The sequence below is a fragment of the Pan troglodytes genome, chromosome 9 (genome assembly GCF_028858775.2).
Source record: "Pan troglodytes isolate AG18354 chromosome 9, NHGRI_mPanTro3-v2.0_pri, whole genome shotgun sequence".
Taxonomy (NCBI): domain Eukaryota; kingdom Metazoa; phylum Chordata; class Mammalia; order Primates; family Hominidae; genus Pan; species Pan troglodytes.
This window is the reverse complement of record NC_072407.2, coordinates 11,663,502-11,676,755: the sequence shown is the minus strand read 5'-3', so window position 1 is coordinate 11,676,755 and position 13,254 is coordinate 11,663,502. Positions and strand designations below refer to the sequence as shown.

Genomic DNA, 13,254 nt, shown 5'->3' with positions numbered 1-13,254 from the left:
AAGTATTTTAGATAAAATATAATGGCCAACTTGATGCTAACAAAATGGAAAGCCTCAGTAAAATGGACACATTTCTAGAAAAACTTAACTTGCCAAGACTCAATTAAGAAATTAAAACCTGTCCACACCATTAAAAGAAAAAAATCTTCAAACAAGAATACACGAGGCCCACACAGTTTTGCAGCTCAGTTCCTATACCTACAACTATAGCAAATATTTAAGGAACACATAGTTCCAGCCTTATCCAAACTCTTTCAGAGAATGGAAAACGAGGCACAGTTCCATAAAGGACTGGGAGATGGGGTCTACCAGTGAGGGAAAAATGGAATGAGGGCTGTCAAACAGCGGGTGCCCCAGTAGCTGTTTTGACCTCTTCATACAAAGGGCAGTCTTTGATAGCTCTGCCCCTTAGACACTCCTAAAACCCCCACTCCAACTCTTCTGAACAAAGTCCTAGCAGGGCTCTCCCAACCTGCAATGGGAAACAGCGAGTCCGATACTGATGACTGCTATATGCTGCTCCACCTCAGAGAAGCTGGGAACAAGATCAGGCAAGGACTGTTCAGAGTATGGACTCAACAGTCCTCAGCACCACAGCTGACTTCATTCACAAGCCAACGTGAAGAATCTCGGTCTTGATCAGAACTTTCTCTGCCCCTGCACAATCTTTTATTGTTTTCTTTTTACAAACCCAGACGCTAATCAGAGTTGGCAGAAAGGCCCCAGCTGACAGGGCAACTTCTTTAACTGTCATAAAACAGACTCCTCTTAACTATTCCTCCTCAATCAGTACTGCTTGTTCATAACTGCATGAGTAACCTCCTGCAGAGCCAAGAGGAATAAGTGGCCTTCTGTGTCCTGACCACGTGGCTCTCTGGTCCCCTGCCAGAAGTGGCCTGACAAAGTAGCCACTGAACCTGTCAGTTCGCAAATTAAGCTCCATGCAAAATTAGTGTCTGTGGCAGTTGCTCTGGGCCATCCAGAGGGAGGTAATTAAGCAATATATAGTTCAATTTCAATTGGCAACAGTGTAATTCAATTACAGTGTAATTTGCAAGCAGAATCACAGGGACTAATCAGGAGGAAGACTAGATCAAAAGTTAACATCCTACTGGAAACTATAATAATGGTCTTTCATATTAGAACCAAGTCATTATTGACAAAGATCCTAGAGTCTTTAACAGCCACCCTTTCCAACTTTCTGATATAAAATACTGAGGTCCCAATCTAGTATAGACCCAATCTAGTCTAATCTAGTCTAGTCTAGTCTAGTATAGTCACCTGGGATTCAGCCATTCAGATTTCAAGAATTCAACTTTACAAGGAGTTTCATTTAATAGTCCTGCCTACAAGGCATTTCTTTTTGCATTTACAGGAACCAATTTCTATCTCTCACACCTCCCAAGCATTGACCACCTGAGATAAAGGTCACACCGTGGCTCTGGAGGGGCGTATTTACCACTTGCGCATTAGGATGTCCCCTCAGAGTACTCCTGGTCTGATTGTTTACAGGAGTGATAATCATCCCGCACTGTTTGCACTGTTTTAGTTGATGGAGGAGGACACAGACTTTTTTTTGCACTAAAAGCTTAATTACATAAACATTGATATCACATGCCCAAAGTGCACTCTTTTTAGAAGGAGTTTTGGAAAGTAAACAGTAACCTAGCCTACTGTAATTAATAAGAGGCAATTCCTTGTTACATAGTATATGATTACTGGTGATCACTGAATACAGTACATCCATTTTAGTAGGAATCTGTGTTGTTTTTGTGTAAGTGGTTACTATTTGGGAGGTCCAGGAAGCCCATAAAGGTTTTTTCCATTGAAATACGTGGTAACTGTGAGAAAATACATTCTTTGGGTACTTGAGTACTTTGATGGAAAAGCAGTTGTGTTTTGGCAGTGGTGGTGGCACTACTTGACATCATGCAATCTAAAATTAATAAGAGAACATAAATAAAGACAGGAAGATTTAAATGTTCACACAAAAATGTCATTTCTGCAAGATCTGTGGTGTGGTGCCACAGTTTTCAAACTTCTTTAGCTGTGCCACCCTTAACCAAAGGAACCCTTGCTTAGAAGAAATAACGTGAGAGAGACAAGAACAAAACCACTCTGGCTTAGGGATTGTGAGCAAGAGCAGAAAAGTATCCTTCCCTCATTTAATTCTTTTCTCCTACAGACAGCCCCATGCATCAACATAAAAACCAGCCCAGGAATGAAAGGAGCCTGAAAGAGACTCAGATGGCCCTGGAATCAAATCTCAGCACTATGATCTTGGGGGGTAAAAATAATTTAATACTAATATCAATAAAACAAATAACATACACCAATTAAGCACTTTCTAGGTTCCTTATCTGCATTAATTCAACCCTCACAATAATATGAGACAGGTACTATTATTACCGCTATTTTATCAATAAGTAAATTGAGGCTCAGAAGAATTAAGCAATTTGTCCAAAGATCCCACAGCCAGCACTAAATGGCTGAGCTGGGATTCAAACCCCTACAGTCCAACTCTGTAGTCCATGTTAATAACCACAAAAATTCTTAACGTCTTTGGCCCAATTTGGTTCAGCCATCTTAATGCCATCATAAAAATGAGGAAAAGTGTCCTCAGCAATCTTGAGAAAAAGTAACCTGAACAAGGCATTCAAAAGAATGATCATTCTTTTTATCAAGAATGGCATAGAAAACATGCCCTCCAGATACTCACTAGTAACCTCAATGTTGAATAATCTGTCAAATAGCTCCTGTCAAGTATCTGTGTGAGCCAGTTACTACTTCAGGGATGGTTCACGGGACATACAAACTACTAGTCTTCAAAAAAAATAATAATAATTTGTTATTCCAAAAGAATCAGTGAAACAAGGGTGAAAATAGAGCAAATAAATGAAGTTCAGTATGCAGCCAGATAGAAGATGTATACAGAAACCTATATGTATACCTCCTAACCAATGAAAAGAGATTCTAGTCACAAAAGCAAATGAAAAAAAAAATCTAACTTGTATTAAATGCTTATTAACTAAAATGCCTAAAACCACCAATTATGGCACTGGAGATACAGTGGCAGAGCCTCTGTCCTTAAGAAACTTACATGCTGGTGCAGGAGGCAGACAATAAACAAAGAGGCAAATATGAACGTGATAGGTCAGGTGATAAGTGCTATAAAGAAGTATAAACAAGATACAAGAACAGAGTTATGTGGGAATGCATGATAGACACAGTCAGGGAAGGCCTTCCGATACGGTAACATTTCAGCATAAGCCTAGATCTGGAGGAGGGCATTCCAGGAGAGGGGGGAGCAAGCGCATGGTTCAAGTGAGATACACCCTGGGACCGTAAAAGGGATGCATAAAGGGCCACGAAAGCCAAGCCATGCTAAGACCTTGCTGGCCGTGGTAAGGGCTTTAAACTTTATCCTGAGATGGGAAGCCATTGAGGAGTTTTGGAGAGAGGAGTGATATGACTTAATTTACATTTTCAGGTTTACTCTACAGCTCTGTGGAAAACAGTCTATAAGGGAGCAAGAACAGACGCAGAGAGCAATCAGAAGACCACGTATCAATTTTGCAGACCCTGGGCAAATCCAGCAATGGATGCACAAGCCTTCTACAATGAAAACCACAAAACTCAGATGGGAGAAATAAGAGCTTTAATAAATAGAATACTACCCTGTCCCCAGAAAAGATTCAACATGATAAAGATTATTTTTAGTCCCTCATTAATCTATCAAGAGCTAACATTTTATAGTGCTTACTATGTGCCAGGCACTGTTCTAAGCACCTTACACATGTTAACACAGGCAACTCTCTAAGATGGGTATTACTATTCTCATTTCTAATATGAGGAAACTGAGGCACAGACCATGTAAGTAACTTGTTGTAGAGCTAGGTTTTCAAACAAGTAGTCTGGCTACAGGTATTCCTCCCTACCAATCTGCAAAGAACCAATTTGCAAAGAATGCCTTCTCTCTACAAAACTCTCACACCTGTTCCAGACAGAAAAGCCCAGGAGCCCTTCTACATAGAACCTTCCAAGATGGAGGACTAAGGAAATGGAAGGATAGAGCAGTTTGTACTGGAAGATCAGAAGATTAGGTCTCCTGGGTTTCACACAACCCACACTTAGGGCCCCTCTCTCCACACACATCCCAGATTCCCCACTGCAGATCCTGGGTCAAGGCAAGGCCTTAAGGATCCAGCCACATAATGTCTCTCAGAGACAAAATGAATTTTGCCAGAGGCTCTGTCATTTCAAGAATGCCTGTATGGAGAAATTAGGAGGCAGAAAGAGGTACTGACCCCACACAAGGCTACTTTTCTTTAGAAGTCTGATTCATCTCTCAAAAATTCAATATTGTGAAAGTGTCAGTTCTTCCCAACATGATCTAAGTTAAATGCAATTGCAATCAAAATCCCAGAAAGTTACTTTGTGATCAAAAAACTGACTCTAAATTTTATACGAAGAGGCAAAAGGTAGCCAACACAACACTGAAGAACAAAGTTGGAGGACTGACAGTACCCAACTTCAAGACTTACTAAAGCTACAGTAATCAACACAGTGTGGTATTGGTGAAAGAAAAAATAAATCCATGAAACAGAATAGAGAGTTCAGAAATAGACCTGAATATATATCACAAAAATATAATCAAATGACCTTTGACAAAGCAGCAGAGATAATACGTAGAGAAAAGATAGTATTTTCATCCCTCCCTGACAACCATCAAAGAGGTCTGCCAGGGACTCGCTCAGTCTCCCCTTTGCTCTTTGGCTGAAGGCTCTGAAGTGATGACTGCCTCAGGCTTTCTCAGGGAATGATCCTGTGGCTCTTATCCCAATGCACGTGAGACCCCGAGGAGCTCACAGGTCAGTATCTCTAAAAGGATTGCTAGGAAATCCACTTTGACTCTTTCTCCTCAATAAGGCATCAGAGACCCTAACCTAGAACAGGACATCTGTATTCCAGAGGGACAGAACTAATAGGATATATATATCTATAGATATATATAGATATAGATATAAAGGGGAGTTTATTAAGTACTATTAACTCACACGACCACAAGGTCCCACAATAGGCCGTCTGCAAACTGAGGAGCAGGGAAGCCAGTCTGAGTCCTAAAGCTGAAGAACTTGAAGTCTGATGTTCGGGGGCAGGAAGCATCCAGCACGGGAGAAGGATGTAGGCTGGGAGGCTAAGCTAGTCTAGACTTTTCATGTTTTTCTGCCTGTTTTATATTAGTTGGCAGCTTATTAGATGGTGCCCACCCAGATTAAGGGTGAGTCTGCCTTCCCCAGTCCACTGACTCAAATGTCAATCTCCTTTGGCAACACTCTCACAGACACACCCGGGATCAATACTTTGCTGCATCCTTCAATCCAATCAAGTTGACACTCAGTATTAAACATCAAGACATCCCAGTCTATGGATCCTCTGAAAAGCAGGACATTAGTCATGGCTTCTCAAGGGCCCTCTATCCACTGAGAAATTGAGAAGCAGACAGATGATAGCTAGAATACATCACATTACCAACAATAACCTGAAGAAGCTGCAAGACACAGGCATACTCTCCCACTTCAGGCTCAAACACCAAGAGCCCTCTGTAAGTCAGATGAAACCCTCCAATGGGAAGGAAAAGCAAATGCCTGAGAAAGGGCAGTGTCAGGTACTCTGCGTACTTCCTGGGGTCTAGCCACACTTGGCCCAATACCTTCCTCCACGCTCTCTTCCAGCTACAGCTCAAACAGTGAAGAGCAAAGTTCCAAAGAAGCACATCCAATCTACCAATGAGGCCACTGAAGTGTATCAGGTAAAGTCAGAAGACTTGGGACCTTCTGGAAAGATTTCCAACAAAACATTTGGTCTAATCAATATAGGCTTCTGGTTGCTCCCATGAAGAAAGGAATCAGCTGGAACAGCTAATTGATAGTCCTTTCAAATTAACCACAGCTTTGCTAGATCTTTTCTAAGAAAAAGTCCCCTACTGGCTAATGCAAATATTAAAACCAAACAGTTGAGAGGGATAAAAAACAATATGGCATAAAGAAAATTTGAATCATTAATTGAATCAATACAAAACTGCCTCTCATCTCTGAAACACACTGGAGACCATCTGAGGACGGTGACACCTGCATTAGGTGGCAAAGTCTGCTAGATTTCAAGTTTCAGATCAGCTATAATAAGCCATGAAAAGCTCTGAAAATTTTACATTAGAATCAGTCTCACTGAACCCAAACTGCCTCATAGCCAGAATCCAAACTGAGACGGTAGATGGTAGGTACATCCACACTGTCTCAGCAGAGACCAGAACGATCACACCAGACATCAGAGAGTTGTATAAGTTCGTATCAAAGAAAAAAAAGAGATTACATACACAATAACACTACTGAAAAATAAATATAACAAAAGGGGCTTTTCTCTATGCCAAAAAAAAAAAAAAAAGTAGAAGGAGAGAAGCAGTTTCTGGAATGTGGAGGATGAGACCTTGGTTGCTGGGGTTCCCTGGGCGTACCTGCAATGATCCCGTCCATTTGCTCCAGGGCAGCTTCCAGCGCATGACTAGCATCAGAAGCCATGACTCCTTTTGCCTGCCTGGTCTCCTCCTCTTCTTACTGAAAATTCAGATACAGAACAAAGGAAAAATTACAGAGAGTTCCATGTTACGCACACAAGATCGCAAAAACCTTTCATTCCATCATCACACAACGTGTTTTCATAAGAATCATAGTAGCCGACATGTAGTTTCTGCATCTCCATGGCCTTTTCCCTCTTGGCATGAGTGCTTTTTCCATGAATCTTTAGCACACAATCCCATTCACTTCTGTAATGAAAAACCACCAGGGCTCTCCAGAGTCACCTGTGGCAGCAAGATGGCAATTGTTAACACCTCACCAGGTGTAACAATTGGAGTCCCAGGTTCCAGAAGCTCCGACCCCACTGTGAAAGGCGCCACTAAGTGGCGTAGGAGAGCAGCGCACCTAACAGGGACACTGTCAGGGCGTACAAGGCAATGCAGCACAAGGGCAGGGCCTGGGACAATCCCTGCAGGCATTTAACTGTCTTACATCTGCATTTGCCCTAGGCCTGCAGTGCTTTCCTTGGGTGGGTGTCAGCCAGGCTGAGAGGGCTCAAATGCCACTTCCACTCCTCCAATTGGGAAAGGGTGCACTGCCTAGGAAGTCTACAGGCCACAAGGATGTAGAGACAGCACCCAGGAGCAACATAACTGACCATCTTAGATCCACTCTACCCAGCACGATTTGAGGTTCAGAATCCCATCTTTTCAGGGCAGATGAACACCTCCAAGGATACACAGTCTGGCCACTCCCTTAATGCTGTATCCCCTAGCTATAGCAAAGGGGAACTGCCCAATGCCCCTCCCCTGTCCCTCAGGCAATTGCTTCCATCTCTGGACAACTCTACCTCAAGGAAGGTCTTTAGTTTAAACCCTCTTCCTGCAGCCTCCTCTCATTTTTCTTGTTCCCCACCCTCTCCCTGGGTAGCAAGGAGGGATTTACAATAGCACTTGTAATCCCAAGAGAATTAGCTCACGTCTGTAAACTGGAGGAGTTGCTGTTTGCTCATTCAGCAAATCTACACGTGCCGAATGGCCATACACGCTGTGGAGAACAGAGGCACGGCTCCCACACTCAAGCATGGTGCAGCAGAGGAAACAGGTGGTTCTGAGGCTCTCTGCCAGTTTTTCCTGTGAAGTGGGACATTTAGAGTGAAGACAGGAAAATGGGCACCACCCAGGAATGGCTTCAGAGATGGTGTGGATAAGGATCTCAAGACCAAGGAACCACACTGGACTGCACTAGGAAATAATAATTAAATCCACAGGCTCCAAAGTCAGATAGCTTGAGTTCAGACCCAGCTCTGCTACGTACTGTGTGATCTCTGAGCCTCAGTTTCCTCATCTGTAAAATGGGGATAACAGCATCTAACTCATAGATGTCATGATTAAAAGTATGTAGAGAGCACTAAGCACATTCCTTTGCACAAAGTGTTCAATATGTTAGCTTTTTTTTTAAGTGAGGATATAACATCAGGACATATTTTTGCCAGCTCAGAGGAAACTTTAAACAAAAATAGGTAGGTGCAGGGAGGGAGAACCAGATAAACTCAGGAGGCTGGTTCGTTTGGAGGCGGCAGGCATGGGGAAGGAAGATAAGCAACTATGCTTGTGGAGGGGGAGAGGGCAGGGATTTACAGGTGCTAAGGCCAAGGAAGGTTCAGAAGCAGGCATTCAGCCTCGGGGGTCAAGAACCACTGCACAGTTAGCTTAGAGAGAATGAGAATGGGAGCTCGCAGGGTGTCGGGGAACTTCAGTGGCACCTCAGGGCCCTGGCAGGAGCCAGAAAAGGCTGCAACAAGGAACAGAGCTGCTCCAAGGTGAGAGGAGCAGTCAGGCCGCTACAGAGCGAATACGGTGTGGAAATCCTGGGGCCTGAATGGAGGCCAGCTTTGGTCAGGATAAAAGAAGAGGTAGCAGGGAAAAGGGGGGAAGCAGGAGGAGGGAAACAATATGCAGACTCACCTGTTCAGCATAAGGGATATTAAAAGTTTGAAATAATCCCTCCAAATCCTTCCCACTGCTCTTTCTCTAAGGGGAAAATTCCCAACTCCTTACTGTGGCCTATGAAGCAGGTTTCAGGATCAGGCCAGGCCATGCTCACATCTCTCCCCACATGGCTCATGCTTCAGCAGCACTGGTCTCCTGTCTGCTCCCGAGCCCTCCAAGACCTTCCCTCCTCTGCAATATGCCTGCCATCCCCCTACCCTGAGCTCACTTCCTAGTTGTCTGCACAGCTGATTTATTCTCATCCTTCAGGTCTCAGATCCAAAGTATCAGAGAGGGCTTCCCCACACCGCCCCCCGGCACCACGTAAAGCAGCCCCTTCAAAGCACGACAAATCCACAGTATCTTGTTCTATGTATTTGTTTCCTTGCTAACTGGCCACCTTCTCACAGAGGCAGAGGGACCCTGTCTGCCTTGTTTACTCCCAGGTTCCCACTGTGTAACAGATAGATACTTATGAATAAATGGACAGATCCATGCAGCCAGCATTGTGCTAGGCCCTAGAAGGATATTGATAAATCAGACCTAGTATCTGCCCCCATGAACCACACAATCTAGTGGAAGAGATGGAAGTATGAACAAATAATTATGACAACAGTGCAAGGTATGTTGATAGAGGCAGGTGTGCAAGTTCCCTGGGTCTTGAAGGATGATAGAAGCTTTCTCAGAAGGTGAGGAGGAGAATGCTGTTCCAGGCAGAGAGTGTGGTGCACATGAAAGCCAGGGAAGCATGTAAGGGCAGGATGTAGTTGGCAAAGGCCAAAACGGTTGATGAGATTACGCAGGAGCACCCAGCTGCTCAAGATGAGTCAAAGCCTTCCATGGAATTCACATATGCAGTACAAGGGCAATGCATGAGAGGAGCCTGGGAATCACACCCACAGCATCAGGGGCCTGGATGCCAAGGCCTAACAAATCAGGTGGCCTCAGATGTAAACATGACAGAGTGTCAAACCCAGAGGGCCCAGGCTATGTGCCCCCGCAACAGAAGGGCCATAAAACAAGACCCATGGGCCCTCTGCCCAGCGATGAGTTTGTACTTGGCAAACAGCAAGCTGGGTGGACCTGTGGGAGCTGGCCTGAAGTGAAACATGATTCAAGGTGTATCCTATTCACAGTGCATGACTAGCATCAGAAGCCATGACTCTTTTTGCCAGCCTATTTTCCTCTTCCTGAAAATTCAAATACAAAACAAGGAAACATTACAGAGGGTTCCACATATGCATACAAGACCACAAAACCACTTAAATCCATTATCATACAATGTACTTTCATAAGAATCCTAGGAGCTGATGTGTAGTTTCTGACAACACGGAAGCAGCCAAATGGAAGAGATGCATAGGGCAAGGGACTGAGGAGTGGGGAGGGATGCATGGAGCTTCCACAGCCTCTCCAGGGCTGCTACCCAGCAGCACTTCCACAGGTTCACCAACCTGGAAGTTCTCCAAACCCCTTCCTTCATTTAGGGTTTCTTATAGAAGTTCCATTCCATAGATATGATTAATCCAATCATGGGTCACTCAGTCCTTGGTGATTGAACTCAAGCTTCAGCCCCACTCTCCTCCCCGAGGTAGGAGTCGGGAGGATTGGGAGTGGGGCTGAAAGTTCTAACCCTCTAATCACCAGGTTGGTTTCTCTGGTAACCAGCCCATCCTGCAGGAGTGGCCTCATTAGCATAAAGTTGAGTAAGGTTGAAAGGGGCTTATTATGAATAACAAAAGTTGCCCCTTTTCTGTGCTAGCAAACTGGAAGGAGACCAAATATATACTTTTTTTATTATAGTAGTCCCCCTTTATCCTTGGAGGATACGTTCCAAGAGCCCCAGTGAATGCCTGAAACAGAGGATGGTACCAAGCCCTATATATAGAATACGATGTTTCCTGTATCTACAGACCTCCGATGAAGTTTAATTTATAAATTAGGCACGGCACAGTAAGAGATTAACAATAATTAGTAATAACATAGAACAATTATAATACACTGTAAAAACATTATGTGAATGTGATTTTTTGTTTTGTTTTGTTTTTGTTTTTGTTTGAGATAGGGTCTCTGTCACCTAGGCTAGAGTACAGTGGCATGATCTCGGCTCACTGCAACCTGCACCTTCCAGGCTCAAGCGATTCTTGTGCCTCATCCTCCTAAGCAGCTGGGATTATGGGTGTGTACCACCACGCCCGGCTAATTTTTGTATTTTGGATAGAAGACAGGATTTCACCATGTTGGCCAGGCTGGTCTTGAACTCCTGGCCTCAAGTGATCTACCCACCTCGGCCTCCCAAAGTGCTGGGATTACAGGCGTGAGCCACCATGCCTGGCCCTGTCTCTTTCAAAATACCTTACTGGACGGTACCTTGGGTAACTGAATCCCAGGAAAGCAAAACCATGGGTAAGAGGGGGCTACTGTATATCATAGTATCACAGGTCTCAGAGGTAAACATGCTGTCTGATGACATGCAGTGCGTTCAGTGTCTTCCACATCGGTTCCTCCCACAGGGACACAGCATCTCCTAGGGAGCCAGCGCTCCTCAGGGATATGGGGCTTAAGTGCACCAAGCTCCAGAAGCAACACACCAGGGAGAAGACAGAGAGAGCCAGAATCCAAGCCAAAATCCCAAGCGACATGTGAAAAATCAGGGTGACATCTAAGCAGATGGTGGGAAGTAGATTTTTTTTTTTTTTTTTAGATGGAGTCTCACCCTGTTGCCCAGGCTGGAGTGCAGTGGTGCAATCTCAGCTCACTGCAACCTCCGCCTCCCGGGTTCATGCCATTCTCCTCACTCAGCCTCCCGAGTAGCTAGGACTACAGGTGCCCGCCACCACGCCTGGCTAATTTTCTGTATTTTTAGTAGAGATGGGGTTTCACCGTGTTAGCCAGGATGGTCTCGATCTCCTGACCTCGTGATCCACCCACCTTGGCCTCCCAAAGTGCTGGGAATACAGGCGTGAACCGGGATGTAGAATTTAAATCATGCTCCCCAGCAATGAGAGGAGAGCTACAGCAGCTACCCAAGGGCCTTACACAGCATGGACAACAGAGGAATCAACAATGTGCCATGGGGACTGTACGAGGGGCACCCCACCGCCCAGGAAAGAAAGAAGTGGACACAGAGAAGGATATTGCTCTTATCACACACAGTACAGTGACAGTTGTTACATGGGACCAAAGCACTTTTCATTCTCTCTGGACACTTAACATAGCTGGCATTTTGACCCTAATGAGCAGGCTGGCTTCTGATACTGAGACACTGTCTCATCCCTGGCCATAAAGATAAGGCAGGGTATGTTGTTTAAGAAAAAATGCAGTCCATCCACAATTCATCCTTCCTTCACTCACAGGCCTATGTGTGTGCTGTCATCTTCCTATCTGGGACAGCATCTGAGGCTGGGGGTCCTGCTCATTACAGGACTTAACCCTTCTCTTCCCTACCAGTGAGGGAGAAAACGATCCCACACCCCTCAGCTGTAAATGCAGCCAGTGAGGAAAAGCCATGTTTTAGAATGGCAAGGTATGACATGCCACAGCCACATGAAGTGCACCACACAAAGGCCAGTTTGGCACCTGGAAGTTGATTAGGGAGCAAGATCTGTATGTGTTCTAAAATTTAGAAAGTGAGTCACAATTGAACCCCATCATCTGGTATCTTCTGAGGCAAACAGTGATTTATATACTGTGTTAACTCCTTTCATGTTTGGCAAAAGAAAATTTGAAGTAGGCAGCAACCACTGATGAAGGTAAGTCGGAAGCAAGTAAACCTTTGTTTACTCCACCCACACTGAATTCCATTTCTAAGCTTCTTTTCTCTCAATAAAAATGGTTAGGTTGTAATTGATGTTTGGAGCAGGCTCACATAGCCCTGGTTGCTGAAATGAACTAGGAACAGATCTGGAAGTCACCGCTATTCCCTGTTCCTCCAGGATATTCTGAGCCTTGGACACAGTTGAGCCAGAGCCAAGACCTGACTCCTCAGCAGCTGCCACTAGACAGGGGCCAGTGTCTCTGCCTGGAAATCAAGGCCTGGGGAAGGAGGCCTCAGCCAAGAACCCCACCACAACCACAGAACCTAACTCCTTTCCTACCTCTCCCTTCCCCAAGTGGCAAACAGATGATAAAGAAGTGTCACTATATTACAGGAAACTGGAGTCTTTTCCCAATAATTTACAGGCCTCCCATAAGCCATAGCTGCTCTTAAATGGTTATTTTAAGAAATACCTTTTGCTATCCCTAAGCTTAAGAGAAAGCCTCTTTAAAGGATCTAAAAAACCTCTTTGGTAGAGTGGAGCAAGAAGCCATTTGGAGCATCCAAAAATAAAAAGGACAAAGACAGATATGAAGGAATTTGATGGCAGCGCTAAATTCTCAATCACATCCCATATTAACCAACAACTACTTTCTTTCTAAAGGGCAAAGGAGAGAGAGTACAGCTTTTATATACAGACAGACTTGAGTGAAAACATGGGCTCTGCTGCATAATGGCTGTGAGTCTTTTAACCTCTTTTAGCCTCAATTGTCTCATCTGTAAAATCAGTATAAAATCAATTTCGTTGTTTTGGGCAAATGTAAACAAGACAGAACTCAGGTAAACATTGCAGGCTGAACCTAAACATTTAATTTAACTGCTCATTTAACAAGAGAGACATAAACTCAAAAGGACACAAGGTCATAGCCATAAG

The 13,254-nt window shown here is 44.3% G+C and overlaps 1 protein-coding gene across 24 annotated transcripts in view; it reads right to left on the bottom strand.

The window, feature by feature from the left end:
* PPFIBP2 (PPFIA binding protein 2) overlaps positions 1-13,254 on the bottom strand; it is a 144,441-nt gene that overhangs the window by 100,604 nt on the left and 30,583 nt on the right. For all 24 annotated transcript variants that reach the window (XR_010147127.1, XR_010147128.1, XR_010147125.1 and 21 more), the window contains exon 2: positions 6,515-6,614. Coding sequence is in view for 20 of the 24 variants with exons in the window: in XM_054662012.2 (XP_054517987.1) it covers positions 6,515-6,578 (64 nt within the window). In the remaining 4 variants the exon portion in view is untranslated. The remainder of the gene's footprint in view (positions 1-6,514; positions 6,615-13,254) is intronic.